Source organism: Charadrius vociferus, unplaced genomic scaffold (genome assembly GCF_000708025.1).
Source record: "Charadrius vociferus isolate BGI_N301 unplaced genomic scaffold, ASM70802v2 scaffold325, whole genome shotgun sequence".
Lineage (NCBI taxonomy): Eukaryota > Metazoa > Chordata > Aves > Charadriiformes > Charadriidae > Charadrius > Charadrius vociferus.
The window spans coordinates 3,763,524-3,778,953 of record NW_009648526.1 but is presented as its reverse complement, the minus strand read 5'-3'; the positions used below and the strand labels follow the sequence as shown (position 1 = coordinate 3,778,953).

The window sequence follows — 15,430 nt, the reverse complement described above, 5'->3', positions numbered from 1 at the left end:
TCAGAACAGATAGTTTGAAGAGGAGAGCAGCAAATATTCTAGCTATTTTTGTAGCAGGAAGAAAGAGTGACACCAAAACTGGACGTGGGAAAACGCAAACATACTTACTGGCATTTACCTATCCTGCCTGTAGTGCAACCCAAACTAAAACTAGAGGAGCGCAGTCAAAAGTCAAATTTGAATTTATCAGTAAACATTTAGACCAAAGAAATAATTTAAGAGGAAATGATCACTACCAGTACCATTAAACACAGCCAGAAAAGTTTAGTTTTCCAATCATCTCACAAAACCTAACTAGAATTGGTGGTAGGGGGGCTGCTGTTGGTTATGAAGTATTTGCAAATACGACCTTCTGTTGTGTAAACAGGGAGACTGGTAATTTTCCGGTATTCCGAAAACCTAGAAAGTTTTTGAAAATTATTTCAGAACATAGGCATTTTGATGAGATGATTATGTCATTTGCCTTGCCTTCTCTTTGCAATCAGACAGGATGCTAGATAATCTCATCTAGACCCACTCTCCCACGAAAGATTGAACCAGTTGATCTTTCAAGGCCCCTTCCAACCTGGGCTATTCAGTGATTCTATAATTCTGTGATCTTCGGTCCTTCCCCACAGGAAAAAACGTGTGTCTACCTGTTATAGAGAAGAATATCTGGCTTCCAAATCAGTCCATCAGGAAAACGGACATTCTTCACTCCTGGGTATTCAGACACGTTCCACTGTAGATAATGATCTGTCCAGTACTAAGAGATACACACAGAAAGTAAGTTAGGTCACCTCATCCACTGGTTTGCTGTAGTTCTCTAGGGACTGGATAGCCTGAGACAATAGCTGTTCTCTTGTTAAAGAGATACTATTTAGTTTCAGGCAGTGAAATGTTTGGAAAGCATGAATCAAGCCACCAAGAGCTAAATGGAAAGCATAAAAATCTCATTTTCAATTCACACTGCAGTGCACTTAGCCTATAAAAGAAGGTTTGGGGTGCTTGTATTTTATTGTTCATGCTGTCTCAGGTGCCAATTTGGGATAGAACAGATTTTCTTTTACATTTCGTATATTAACTTCAAATTAGTATTTCTTCATAGACAACTTTGTTTTCTGTTGTTGGAAATTCTCAGGTTGTAATAACTTCATTATAGACACGAGGTAGAGCAGCCAACAGTCACTGCTGACAGGGAAAATGACTGAAATGGCAGGACAGTTAATGCTAGCATAGAAGGTCTCAGCAGCTCCTGTGCCCTGAAGTCAGGCAGCCTGGGGGGCAGATGCCCAGCGCCACTGCACTGTCCCACGGGCTTCCTTCCCAGGTGGCCCCATGGCCCTGGGGGCTGTCCCTGCCCCTTCCAGCCGGCCCTGGCTGCCGGCGCAGGCAGGCGTCTGTTGTAGTCAAACTGACAGGGCTTTGATCTGAGTTTAGTGCTGCCAAATCCCAGACACTGTCCCTGAAACATATGGTCATGCACAGTCACAAACAAAAGTGCTGCCCCGAACTGCAGGCAGCTGAGTAGCGTGGCAGCTCTCGCGAGCTGGTTACCTCCCGGGCTCCTGAGCACACTAGCATAAAATAATTTTCCCGAAACTGAGGTTGCACTCCACCCCTTACTAAGCAGATATTTGTCAGGATACAAGGGCGGTTACTGTTGTGCGCGAAAGGTATAAACAAGAAATAAAGTTCATTTTGTTTCACAAAATTTATTTTTTCTTATAATTTCTATGCTTCATTATATCGTGCTTCTCTCCATCCCCCTATTATATTATTTACATTAATTTCTCATAGCTTTAGGCATCACATAACTTACGCTGGAAATTCCAGATTTACAGTGCTGTTGCATTACCAAATGTTAGTCTTTGAAATGCAGACTTTGAAATGGGGGAGTAAATATACAATATTTATCCCTTCAACAGTCTAGCGGCCCTTGTCCAAATCTGTGAGAGACAAGGTCAGAAAAAATTTCCAATAGGCATTGTAGAGGTAATGTAATTGATCATTCGCATTGTGTATTCACATCAAATTGTTCTATATAATTCCTTGCATTACTGTCACAGGCAAGTTGCAGTTTGCTACACCAAACAAGTCCGGAGTTAGCCTCACGCTGCAGGTATTCAAATTCGTTCTTGTACCTCTAGAACAGTGTTTGTAAATTACTAGTTTGCTGCATGCAGCAAATCTAATAGCATTCATCACACATCTTTTGTAAAGCTTTTACTATACAATTTCTTGGCCTGTGCTTCCATATTTATCTCACTCATTTTTTAACATGAATTTGTAGCGCCTTGTGACCTGGAGAAATTATCCGAGTTGTGCATTGCTCTTTCCTTTTGCTTTACAGATAATAGTTTTTTACAGAAATCCTAAATCCAAATGTCTGATTGGCTCTAGTCATAGCTTTTTCTATTCACTGCCTTCTCCATTCAAGGCTCTCTAATTAAACTACGTGTATTGCTCACACTTATCTAGACACAGCTTCTATAAGCTGATCAACTGCTTCTCATCTGTTTTTTCAGAAATTTTACATCCATTTTTACAGTCAATTGTTTCATATGAACATCCCCATAGACAAATGTCACTGTATTTTTTCCACTTCCTCTTTTTGGAATGTAGAAATGCTGAGATCCTATTTTTTTCGAAGTCCAGCAATGTAAAGAAGTAGGATGTGTGGTTTTGAGGCGTTGACACCTGTGGGCCCTCGTTGGCGTTAGGCAATGCCCTGTCAGGAGCTGAGAGCCGGTCCCTTTCTGGCAGCGTTGCTGGGCTGGGGTGGGCAGCTGCAGCAGCGCTCCCTGCCACCGCCTCGGGTCAGTGCCGTGGGCTATCCTGTTCTTTGCCATCTAACCTGCATTACAACAATTTATATCAATAGAGACAATAACTTCGTATTCTAACTTCTTTTAGGAGGTATCACGGCCAATACGATGTAGCATAGGGTGACACTGAATCATGTAAGACAGTCAAAGGGAGGTAGAAAACTTAGTATAAAGTCTGGATGAGAGATAATGTTAAACAGATGTACGGTTGCTCTGTTTAGCCATGTGTACAAAGTGCTTACCCATCCAGCTGGACACGAGCTGCCTCTTTGTGTTTTAACTTTGGAGCTGCAATCTCCACTGTAGCTGAAGTACATTTGATGCGGATTAATATAGCAAACAGCTCGGGGTACCTGGGTTAGTAGTAATCTGTGTGACTAAGCAGGGCTCCCGCTGTAACTTAGATCAAGTTCAGCATCAAAATCCTAAACGGTATTGCCGTGGAGATAGTGGTCAGGATCAAAGAGTCTCCATGTATAAATACTAAGTTTATATTCGTCTTTCTCCCAGGTTAGTTTTTGTATTTAAGTATTTCAGTGATGATTAGATAAAATATGTTTAAGTTCTCTGATTATACACACATATATATCAAGAAAGGGAGTTGAGAGGGAAATTCAGGCAAAAACTCATTTCAGATCATTTTGCGTAATGAAATGACGCATGTTTGCCTTAGGCATGCTTTGAGTCTGTCTAGTGTACCATTAATAGGCAGTTAATATACAAACACATTTTTTGTGTGTATGTGTACACAGGCCATGAAGAGTGGCTACATTTTTTATAGTAATCAAGTGATCTGCTCATTGCAGGCTTAACATGCTCCACATACAGTATGGACTGAGGTGAATAAATCAAAAGAAATACAGAATATATAAAAGAATTGGGAATTTCCGGGGGGGGGGAATAACAGTCTTGAAAAGGATAAGGATGGTGTGGGATAAAAGAGAAGGAAGATAAGTGATAGCTGGTTGAGTATGAATTGTCATCTCTTTTCCTGGTACGCAGTCACAGCAACTGTTGTCATTGTAGCTCAAAGCCAAAAACATATTATATTTGACAGTTTTAATCTTACTGTACAACAGGCCTATAAAATAACATGAGCTGAATGCTTCTTACATGTCAATTTTCTTTGTGAATAAATGGAATAGCCATGCTATCCTCATCAAAATAGTCTTTCATTTGTTTTCCAAGGCCTACCACAGTGCAAGAGAGGTGCTCTGTAAAAAATGTTATAACAAAAGAAAATAGAATACATTTAAACTGAATGAGCTGGTTAAAGAAACTGAAAAGTCTAAAGTTTCTGTGGAAGCAGCATGCTTATCTTGAGTAATAAAACTCTTCTGTATACTTCTACTTAACCCAAATAGTTCAGTTTCTGTAATACAAATGGGAATTAAACTAATGGCAAATTCTCACCCTAGCTGCTATAGCATGGAGGAAGGTCCCCATATCACCCATCTTTGTAAAGCACAAACTTATGGTAGAAATGTTTTGTGGAAGCGCTAGGAGCCCACAGCAGCATGCTAAGAAGCATCTTGTTACTTCTAAGCCTTAGTATTAAACTAATGCGAAAAAATAACCAAGTCAGAATAAATCTGTGTAGGCTCCTTTGCTTAGGAGCAGCTCTCTTGCTAGCTAACCTTACAGAGAAAAGAAATACAAAATACTCACACAAAGGTCTTGAATATTCTATTATCTGTTCCGTTTATTAAAAGTGAGTGAAACTTACTCCTGCCTAGGAACACCTGCCATGAGTTACTGAGGGCACAGTTCTCTGCTGTGGTGTCTAGTGGTGGCAATAGTTATGGTTTAGTAATAGTTATGGTTAAGTAGTATGGTTAAGATGTGAAATTTCATGACAGCTATAGCAACCTAAACATTGCAACAAAAGGTAAAATAAAGCTACTGTTTGAAAAATGAACACCCTATGTGGGCACAACAAAAGAGAATCTGTGAAAGAGTATACTGTTCCCAGCTGAACGTTAGGAAACCGAACTGATGTTCCAACACCCTTTCTAGTCATGTAACTGAGATACAGAATTTGGAGAAGTAACATAAAAAACCTCTCATGTTCATAGTTAACTTCTGATGACAACCTATGTTTAAACAACATTTTGAACAGCACGGGAACAGTGTAGCCATTTTAGTTAAAATCCTCTTGCAGTTTCTTAAGGAGAGACAGCAAAGCAAGTAGGATGGCAGAGAAGTTCAGTTAGGACAGTGGCAGCAGCTCTCAAGAGATAACGAGCCTCTCTGGAACGATTTTTCCCCTGTAGCAGAAGAACCATCTGGGAATTTGCAGAGTGCTGATCAGAACAGCTATTACAGATGAAATGCATTTCTTGCACGTAGAGTTCTTTTTCACAATCAAATTATTTACCACAATGGATTTATTGGGAGGGTGACAAGGCTCTTGCACTTACAGTTACTCTGCCTGGGACCGATCGACAGTTTAGCGTGACTAATCACCTACACGTGTTAGTAACTTACTCAGATGTAGTGACTCAAATTCTTAAAAGTTTTCAGAAACACCTGAAACAACATCAAGACCTAAATCTCAGCCTCGCAGTTTTCCATTCAGCTTTGCTTTCTCCACTATGTAGCAAGACATAGAACAAAAGCTTGAAAGTTTCCTGAAATTCAAACCCATCACCAGATTAAACTCAAAGATCAAAGTGGGGAAAAAAACATATTCTGTTTCAAAACTCACCATTTGTAGCCAGATGTTTGTTGTTAATACTTGATTCTTTTCATCCTGAGAGGAAGGAGAAAAAAACAAACCACACCTTAGTACCATACAGTTAAAACAACGCCGTTAAATACATTTGACTATTCTACAATAGCCTGTTGTGCTAAGGTACCTCTTAAAGCAAAGGGATCATTGCCTTGAACTTACTGCAACAGAAGTTTTCACAGGTACTTTTTCAGGTATTTCGTATTACCACAGTCAATCAAACTGTTTCCTGAGGTATCCTGCTGCCAAACTCTTCCCTGGGGCTCCTTCTTTAATAAAGAATCTCGAAAGGCAAAGCAGATTACAGTAGGGCTTACCTGTTTCACCTTCGTTAGGAGCAGCCCTCTCACTAATTAACCTTACACACCAGGCAAATGCAGGTAATAGAAGAAATATTGAACAAAGCGTGCCTAAGTTCAGATGATGTGTGTTGAGGCCATATTGAATAGCTTCTTAAGAGGCAAGTAGCACCACTGATAGCTGTGGAACTATACAAGAAGTGCTGTAATAGCTTTACCAGAAAACTGTCGTCAGGGCAGAATGTTATTATTATGCCTGCAACAGTTCCAGTTTGAAGGCCTTCCCCCTTGCATCCTCCTGTGACTGTTTGATGTAAGTTCAGGTGACACAATAGGCATCTTAATGCTGCAGTTAATTAAAGAGTTTAATTCTTCACCCCTCAGACACAGGAAAAGGTCGGTGATCTTATTTCTGTGTTGGTACTGTATCAGTGCCCACCTGGGTTGTGTGAAGCTAATGGAATATACTCTACATACTGTCAGTATTACACATTCCCCAAACTGAATGCACAATCCCTGTCCCAACATGGGTTAAAGCTTCATTTATAGTCTAAGGTAGCGTCATGGCAAGTTTCAGTCGCCTGTACAGCAGCAACTGTCAGAGTTGCTTGTACATCTAGACCTCTGAACTGAAATCTGTCACTCTTGAACTTAAATATTGTTCCTAAATGCACCAAAATGGCCCAAAAAAGGTTCAATCACATTTCATTAAAAAAAAAAAAAATTGTTCTTTTTTTGATAATGCTCTTTACTAAAGGTCAATACTCTTTACTTTTTTGCTATTGTGGAGGGGACTTCTAACTGAACAGAAGTCCTGTGAGACCTTTAATTGAAGCCATTTTAGAGCAGCACAATAAGAAGGTACACAGTATGTAAAATCAAATACAGTGCAAGGGACAACAGGGTTTTTAAAGCAAGCATCAATAAAGGTATGCCAGCATTACTAGGTCATGTATAATCACAATTAAATCACATACAGACAAATAAAAAGATTTTAAGTAAAGATCAGTATTGTGCATGAATAAATGCCCTCAAATGCACATTCCTACCTTCCTTTAAAATGAAAAGTAAAATAAAAAATACAAGGAAGCACAGACCACAGCGAGTGATTCAGCACATTTCCTCTCTATTTTCTGCTTCATCGCCTCCATGAACCTTACTTTTTTAAAACTGTCTCAAGTGAGCACCTCATTTAAATGGCATCCTGGGGAAACAGTTCTCTTTAACCCTTCAGTTTCAGGTACAAATTATTAACCTGCGTTGAATTAGCATGCTGAAGGCATTGCTGAAGATGCGAACCAGGCAAAGCAGTAATTATTTTCCAACAGTAGCTGTTATTCTCTAGCCATACAAACATTAATTTGGTGCCTCTCTCAAAACCCTGCTTATAGTGTTAGAGCACAACAAAACTAGTTTGCGTGGGATCTTTAATTCATGAATGAAGAAATAATCCTTAAGAATTCATTCATACCACTATGAACGAAAGTCTATAGACAAGTGCTGCAAATTAAGGACATGTAAAACCTATATATCTTTCTATTAATCATAGCCATTTTTAGGTCAGATGTAAATACCACCGATGATAACTTATCATTAGAAGTTTGATAGCATTTTCTCAAAGCTCTTGTGTGCTGTCCCAGATGAACATAGCAAGTTCCTATAACACAATGTCCCATCTATTACACTTGAGCGAAGCCGAGAGCACCGCTGCTGTATGGTTTCTCTGCAGGGCAGACTGGTTGTGTTGCTTTGCACAGGCGTAACTGGCTACTCAAAGATGCAGAGCGATTCAGAATCCATTATGTTGTGGGAAGCTTGTTTCAGGACTATTAGCTGAATGGCACATACTCCTGCATGGTTAAATTCTGAGTTAAACTCACATTCTATTCCCAGTGTGATCTCTTTATACACATGAATGGCCCCAGTCTTAGATTAGTGACGTTTCAAAAATTCCCTTTTCTCTAGCAGGAAAAGATTGTACCAAAGCTGGAGTGCTGCTAATGCTTAAGCTAATGATACGCCATGGGGATTTATTTTGAAGCCCTGAGCCCACAGCATAGTCAGATGAACTATTTTAGGAGTACCAGAAAGGAGCTCTACTATCAACCAGCACGCATCACAGGACCAGGCTAGAGAGCCATCACTGAGCAGTCAAACCAGCAGAGCTGAGGGGGACAGTAGACTTTTAATCCAGCGGCGCTGCTGGCAGAATGATTCAGCTGCCCGCCGCCCCGCCAGGCAGCTGGGCACACGGCACAGCCATCGCAGGCTTGCCTGCAGGAGACTCTGCAGATGTAGTCTGAACGCCAGGAGTTATTCTGAAGTGTGATCTTTCACTCAAACCTAGCTCAAAGAGGGTATCTTGAGAGTATTAACTCAAAAGTAACTTGTACAGCGAAGACAAGCCTGAAGTGAAGACAGACCATGCTGGTTTTCTGCTGTTTCCTTCTGTTATTTTAAGCATTTAGAGCCTGAAAGGGTATATTTGACCAAAGTAACTCCCACTTGGATCACTATATTTAACGTTCTATTGGCGTTTGAATCGTAAATCCCATCATTGCTGCTCGGCTATAAAAACTTTGCTGCATGCTGAGACTTGGTTATAATGGTGGGGTTTTTACACTGTTTGTTGGAGCAAATGGCTTCCAACATTTTAGTCATTATTGGATTGACTCAGCCATCACTAGAGGAAAGATTCTGATTTTGGAGGGTTTGTCCCTCGCTGTGGTCCCAAGTGCAGCTGGTGAAAGGTGGGGCAGGAGACATCCTGCAGGGTTCTCCCGGCTAGGGGAGATCTTTGGACACTGTTTTTAAAAGCTTTACAGCAAACTCTGTTTTTCATCAGAGTTGTGCAGTACTTCCCCATAAAACAATGGGTAGGCTTGAAATGCTTTGTAGAACTTCAGCAGCTTGTCATTTTGCAGTATTTTCTAAACACTTACAGAAAAAGTGTTGAACACAAAAGCAAGGCAGCTCCTATTACAAACCCCTTCTACTATAGAGGAGTGAAGAAAAAGGACTTCACAGTATATTCTGAGATGCTGGGAAAATTAGTCAGGGAATGAGACCGGCAACTCTTATCATGTTGTTTGGGTTGGTGTGGTTTTGTCCCATACCAGCCACTTGAAGTTACTTGCTGTCCAGATGGTACTGGCCAAGTAGCGCAGCTAATGAAGAGTGAGGTGCCACTCACGCAGTGGGAGGTGGGTGGGAGGGAGTCTACGTCGGTCTACTCGATTCAGAACTGTAGTCACAATCTGTCAGGGCGGATGGCAAAGTGCCACTGGACTGCTCATCACATGATGTTATCAGTGTAGTTAAGGACGGGAAAGTAGCTGACATCAGGAAGACTTGAATGGTCCATTCATTTTTTAAGGTAGAGGTAATGGTTTCTGTAATTTTTTGAAGAGAATTGTGCTGTCTTCATCCTCCCAGTTCCCATCTCTGGTTTCGTCTGTCTTTTCAATTTAAACAGTCTATCAGACTGATCACCTCTGGAAACACAGGATGAGTTGCACATTATCCTTCCCTTACCCTGTGTTCAACAGAATATATAAAAGAAGAGATGAAAATTTGATGATGCTTTGTGAAGGGCATTAGCCTGGACGTTACAGACTTTGTAAGGAACATTATCTGCTGACTTTGAGAGGGATGTCAGCACATCTAGCATCCACACTAGAAAATCTATGCAGCAAAAAGCAAGGGGAAAAAGAAGGAAAATAAGCCTGCATGCCTATAGACTGGCATGCAGACAGCGACATAGCAAGAAACACATACTTCCCAGAAGACTTGCATTAAGTGATGTCCTCGCTAAAATCTACCAGCTGTAGTTCTTGCACTTCAAATCCAGATTCTTTATTTTTACATGGTTGAATCTCATCTAAATTACAGAAAAAGTAATGCCTCTTTGAGCTGGGCTTCAGTTACTATGAAACTTAATGAATGAGTTTGTAGAAACATTTTAAGACATCTCTTGTTATAATGCTATATTCCCGATTGGTAGCTCGTAGCAAGACTGATGTTAATAATCATAGTCTGAAGTTAAAAATGGGCTGGCAGCCAGTGAGAGAAATGTAAGGCACTCCCTATATAGATTTTTCACTTTTTTTTTCTTGATTGTCATCCTACTGAAACCAGCAGGTTAATCAGTTCCTTAGCTCTTATCTCTTTGTCTCAGCACTCGCACATTAAACATTCTCAACATCTTCTGATCCACAATGTCAAATTACTAGCACCTAATGATGGTTTTTTCCCATATCATTTAAAACCCTGTTATGTTTCATTTTTGCTTCACACAGCTTAGGGTTTTTTTCCTCTTCCTTTTTAGGGTCATGCACTGAGCTCACTAAACTGTATCAAGTGAAAAAACCTGAATTCTTAGAAGATTAGTACTGAGAGAACGGGCTGGAGGGCAAGTTAAGCACTCATAAAATGGCCAGTTGACAAAATAATGATGCTGTGGCCATACTTTGGGCAGCCATAGTGACAATATGAATCCGAGCTCCTTGAAACTTATGGAGAGTACTGAAGGGGTTGGACTTCTCCATTCCTGCCCATCATGCTGGTGCACACCAGCGCCCTGTGTGGCCAGTCTCCAGGAGAGGCCAGAGCAGCGTGCGGCAGCTTCACCCAACTGGAGCCCATCTGAAAACACCATCCTGATTTCACATTCTTTATAACACCAAGTCAACAGGGGGGACTATTGCAGTTATCCTCTCCTCATGTACCAAGATGTTCTGGTTCTGGCAGGGATGAGGTTAATTGCCCCCAGGAGCCGGTGGGGGGGCAGGTATTCCATCCCACCTGAGCCATGCCCGGGCTATAAGAGGCACTGGGGGAAGAGGAGAGGACTCGCCACTTGGCGGGGGGCTGCGGTGGTGCGGGTCCGGTCGGTGCGCTGTGCGGTGGTACTGTAATCGCATCTTTATATCCCTTTATCGGTGTTATTGTTTTGTTTTCATCTTCCCTTTTGCTCTTCTGCTAAATTGCACTATTTTAACCCACGAGTTTTGCCCTTTTCTGTCGATTTTTCCCACAGCTGTGGGAGTGGAGCGAGCGGCTGCGTGGTTCTTTGTTGCTGGCTGAGGCCAAACCATGACACAAGATTAATGTTAAACTTTTGTATTAAAGGTAGTACAAGGCTTCTTAATGGTGCTGGCAGAATTGAATTTTGGTATCTCAGAGGTGAGGATAAAAACCAGTTACTTAAAAAAGCAAGCCTGGTGCTTCTGCACGGACACTGAGATGAACATTGCAGCTGCTTGCCAAGGACTACCTCCAGTCATCCACAAGTTGGGACGGTAGCTGCAGCAAGTCTTGATCTTGAAGAATGTAGTAGAGGGTGTGGAGTCAGGCTGCCCTGTAATGGGTGCACATTCATTACCCCAGAAGCCTAAGGCATCACCTACATTGCACCTGCCAAAAGGCAAGATTAATGAAAATGCAAATTTGGGTAGAATTAAGGAATGCTGGGTTTTTTGCACAGGAATAAAAAGTTACATGGAGGGTTTGCCATGTGAAACAGGATTTTTAGGCAACGTAAAGATGAAGAAAAAGGCAATGTACAGGATTTGTGAGAGGAAAGAGATTTGAACTGCCGATGCCTCTTCCCCACCTGACTTCTCTTTCACCACAAAAGGAATAGGTTAGTGCCATTACCCTTCACTTCCCCAGTAGTCAGCAATATACCTTTTTATCATAGTAAAATGTTTTTGATTTAGCTTACAGCACGTTTCCAGTTACGCAGAAAATGCTGTATAAACAGGCATTACCATAATATTCCATGATGCAGCATGTGAGGCCCAACACCAGGAACAGGCAACAGAATGTTTCTGATGTCTCCAAAATAGATGCAAAAAGTGCAAAATGATTCAATAATAAGTCAGAAGTGGAAAATATAAATTTTAACTGTTTCACTGCATTTTTCTCAAGACCACTCCAAACTTAAATACACATTTATATTTGGTATTCTGACTTTTGCTGTATCAGTGATTTTTTTATATAAAAACTGAGCTCTGACATCTATGACTTAATCTTGTAGTGGCACAGCTTACTGCTGGGAAGCAACACTCCTTCAAAATTATGGCAACTGTTGCAAACTGTTTAGACAGAGTTTAAGGTGATGTATTTTACTATACAGCCCAGTCAGCTTGCTGTGCCAATTCTGCATGACTTGGCCTTGGGCTTGTTCTTGCCTTGGGCCAGCTCCCTTTATGTCAGCCGCTAACCCAATTCTGTTGGTGCTAAACCTCCTGAAAGTTGGTCTCCACGCTGCTAGTGACCTTAGTGAAAGTTTAAGGCATTTAGGACATCGCCCTTTCTTCTCTTCCACATTCCACTTCAAAGCCAAATTCAGCCCTGAGGCAGATGATATCTGCTAGGATGATATCTGACTCTGTGACTTTCTCACCTTCCAACTCAGAATCTCGCTGGCTCCTTTGAAATGCACACATCCAGGCTGGCCTACATATATGTGTAATGACATTTTCTTTATTAACTGGGCTGTGAGTAACCCAGTGCCAGCAGTACTTGAAGCTAGCCAGCTATGCTGTACAGGGTCTAACTTTGGGCTATTACTCTTATGGCTTATGATACATAGTATTTGTAGAGCGTTTTCCTGTCTTGACAGTTTGTAAGCTTGTCCCTTCCATCAAGAACATGTTAAATTGTTCAGACTACTTACTATCTTTTGGGGTTTTTTTAATGAATTATTATAAATGTGATTAAATGAGTAGAAAATCAAATGCTTTTTAAAAAGATTGCTTTCTAAATCTTCCTTCTAACCTACAAGCACATTATTTTCAGCAAATTAAACACAAGGAAAATGGTGCCTAGCTACAAGTAACAATGCAGCAGTACCAAATGAATACTTTACAGTACTGCTATGAAACTATCACATAGCATTACAGATTTCAGCACTGCTATAAATATCCTTAGCAGTGCAGCCTTTGCACACAGTTACACAGCTCAACGTGTAGCAGCTTGGACTACCACATCTGCTGACGTTAGTTCCAGATGTTTGTGTGTAGTAGCAAGGAGAAGCAGAAGAGACAGGCTGAGGATGAGAGCAGAAATAGCGTGGAGTGTTACCACAAATGGAAACACTGATGAGAAACAGCATCCAGCAGCTGGGAGGAGGGGGAAAGGAGATCTCCTGGTGTGAGTGGTGGAAAGATGCCCTGAGCACTAGACCAGCTGCAGTTCTGTTCTGTTTGACGCTTGAGCCAGTGCATATTTAATACAAGGTTTGCTATGAGCCTACCCGCAGTTACAGTTCAAACTTAGTGACTGTAGAGCTTGACCTGTGTGTAACTCTAAAAAAACAAAATAGGGATTTTCAGGTATGTGTTCTGCATGGGTATTGAAGCCTGGAGTTCGCCTGTCCCATGCACTGTTCAGGTGGAAGCAGAAAAGGACAAGAAGGAAAGACACAAAAGAGTAAGGAAGTAAACCTGAATACAACAGCCATGTATGCTTCTGGTTATAGCTGAAGTTCTGTGAAAATTTTAAAGTTTCTAGAGTTAAAATGCTAAAATGTTACCAAAGCATTTTGTGCTGCTGGGATAGGAATAGATGCTCAATTTTGGCCTTTTGAATATCTTATTTTTCTCTTTAAAATAAAAATTAGGAACATGTCATTGAATTTTACCTAGGTTAAGATGGAATTTGGAGTGTGAGATGAGGACTCCAATTGCTTTGCTTAACTTAATTCAGGTGAAATTCTGAGGGGGAAGTTGTTTGGTTTTGTTGTTCTGTTTTTTTTCTAGTATGCTGTGTGTGCTCTTTTGCAACTCTGAAAAACTTCAGTGGTTTCTCCACACCAACTAATCTTACATGCTTTTGCAAGAAGCATTTGCTCTCTCCCCAACTACTTTATCTTGCTTTAAAAGAAAGGCGAGTTTGCTCAAAATGCCACAGGTCTTCCCAGATGGATGCAGAAAAGCTGCTGGAGCAAAAGCATGGAAGTGCCATCTTAGCTCTGGGCAGAGCATCTGCGTGAGCAGCCTCCTTAAAATGGGGGAGTGTGTTTCTGTTCCATCTGTACTTGACAAGGTCTGACAGTCAGGCGTGCCATTGACTCTAACAGGGCTTTGTCCTGGCAGTGGGCTTGAGATGTATTGTCACTGAGTTTCACAGAAAAGAAGCAGAGATTATAAATATGTGTAAGAGCCTCATGATGTACCATTTCTGTTACCATGGGGACATAATTGTAATAGCAGTCTCTTTTCTTTTTTTTTCAGTACATCATTGTTAACAAGAGATTGTATTTAGATTTGAACACATTCGTCTTTGCAAAGACAAGCAGGAATCAGGTGTACAAAATGAGCAGAGTACAGCATACCTAATAACATACTTCAGCACATTTTGTGGGAAAAAAATATTCTTTGGAAGAGCAGGAGGGGGAGGTTGCATTTTTTCAAGTTATCTTATGAATTCTCATGATTCACTGTAGGTTTCACTCAGCTCAACTATTAAATCCAGCATAGAGCTTAAAGTGCAGTCACATTTATTGCAAGCATGGAAAGTAATAACTGCGTTCTGTTGCTTTATTTACAAATAATTCTTGATTCCATTGTATTCCATGGCAGACTCCTATTGAGAGGACTGAACCAGTGTTAAATACTGGCTCTGCGTGCTGCTGGTCAGCGTCAGTCTGACACAGACAGGCACCCCAGCTCCGCACACATGATGGGATCTGGGAACTACCAAACATTCCACAGGCTAAGAGGGAATAACAGAGCCCCCATAGCCCCCCTCCTTAGACAGCATTAAAACAAGACAGAATCAAAGCTTTTGAACTTGATTTATTTGTCTAGAGGTCAGCTGCAAAACACTGAAGTTGAACGGTCAGGTGTAATGCCAGGACAGCATTACATCAAAGGATTTCACTCTATTTTTATTCTTGCTCATCAACTTTAAGTCCTATTTGACCTTTTATTAAGCCTTTCTCCTCAAAATGTTTGTAAGTCATATGGAAATGCTGTTATAGCACGTATATCTAGCAAACTAAAGTGGAAGGAAAGCGGGTGATTTCTTCAAGGAGAGAAGAGAAAGTTATGGGAGAACAAGGAGCTGAACACAAAGGTGCCTCTTGCTCTCCCTTTGTGCAACCAGAGCACACAGCTCCAGCCTGCTTCTGGCATTCTTCTGTCCTATTTTTGTGAATAACAGCAACAGAAATTGCCCCACCTGACCAGAGCATGGTGTCCATGATTTAGCATCAGTTCAGATGATGAAACTGCAGAACCTTTGAGGAACACCGGAGTCATAGGGATAGAGGTGTGTGACTGGGACACAACCACGAGGAATAGCTGTGTCCACTACAAATGAACATCGGTAAAGTTAGCTTCAGAGGACCGGGTAGCAAAACACCCAGTCTCTCTAACTATACTATCTTATCTCCAGCTTTCCAAGCGTAGGCAAATTAAGGAAGAAGGAGTAGCTCCAAAATTCCTGTGATATGTAACATAATCCATTATCCTCGATGTCTCAGGGTCTCTGTTCAAGCTAGAATACAGCACAGATGTCACCATGGCAATTAAAAAATTCCCTGGAGAAGGGTAACAGTACAAAATACATTGCTTATCCTGCTG

The 15,430-nt window shown here is 41.1% G+C and overlaps 1 protein-coding gene across 1 annotated transcript in view; it reads right to left on the bottom strand.

Moving 5' to 3' along the window:
- Positions 1-15,430, bottom strand: part of CHRFAM7A (CHRNA7 (cholinergic receptor, nicotinic, alpha 7, exons 5-10) and FAM7A (family with sequence similarity 7A, exons A-E) fusion) — a 39,176-nt gene that overhangs the window by 12,047 nt on the left and 11,699 nt on the right. The window contains exons 2-3 of the mRNA XM_009885749.1: positions 5,515-5,559; positions 636-745 (exon numbers count right to left, since the gene is read on the bottom strand). Coding sequence (XP_009884051.1) covers positions 636-745; positions 5,515-5,559 — 155 coding nt within the window. The remainder of the gene's footprint in view (positions 1-635; positions 746-5,514; positions 5,560-15,430) is intronic.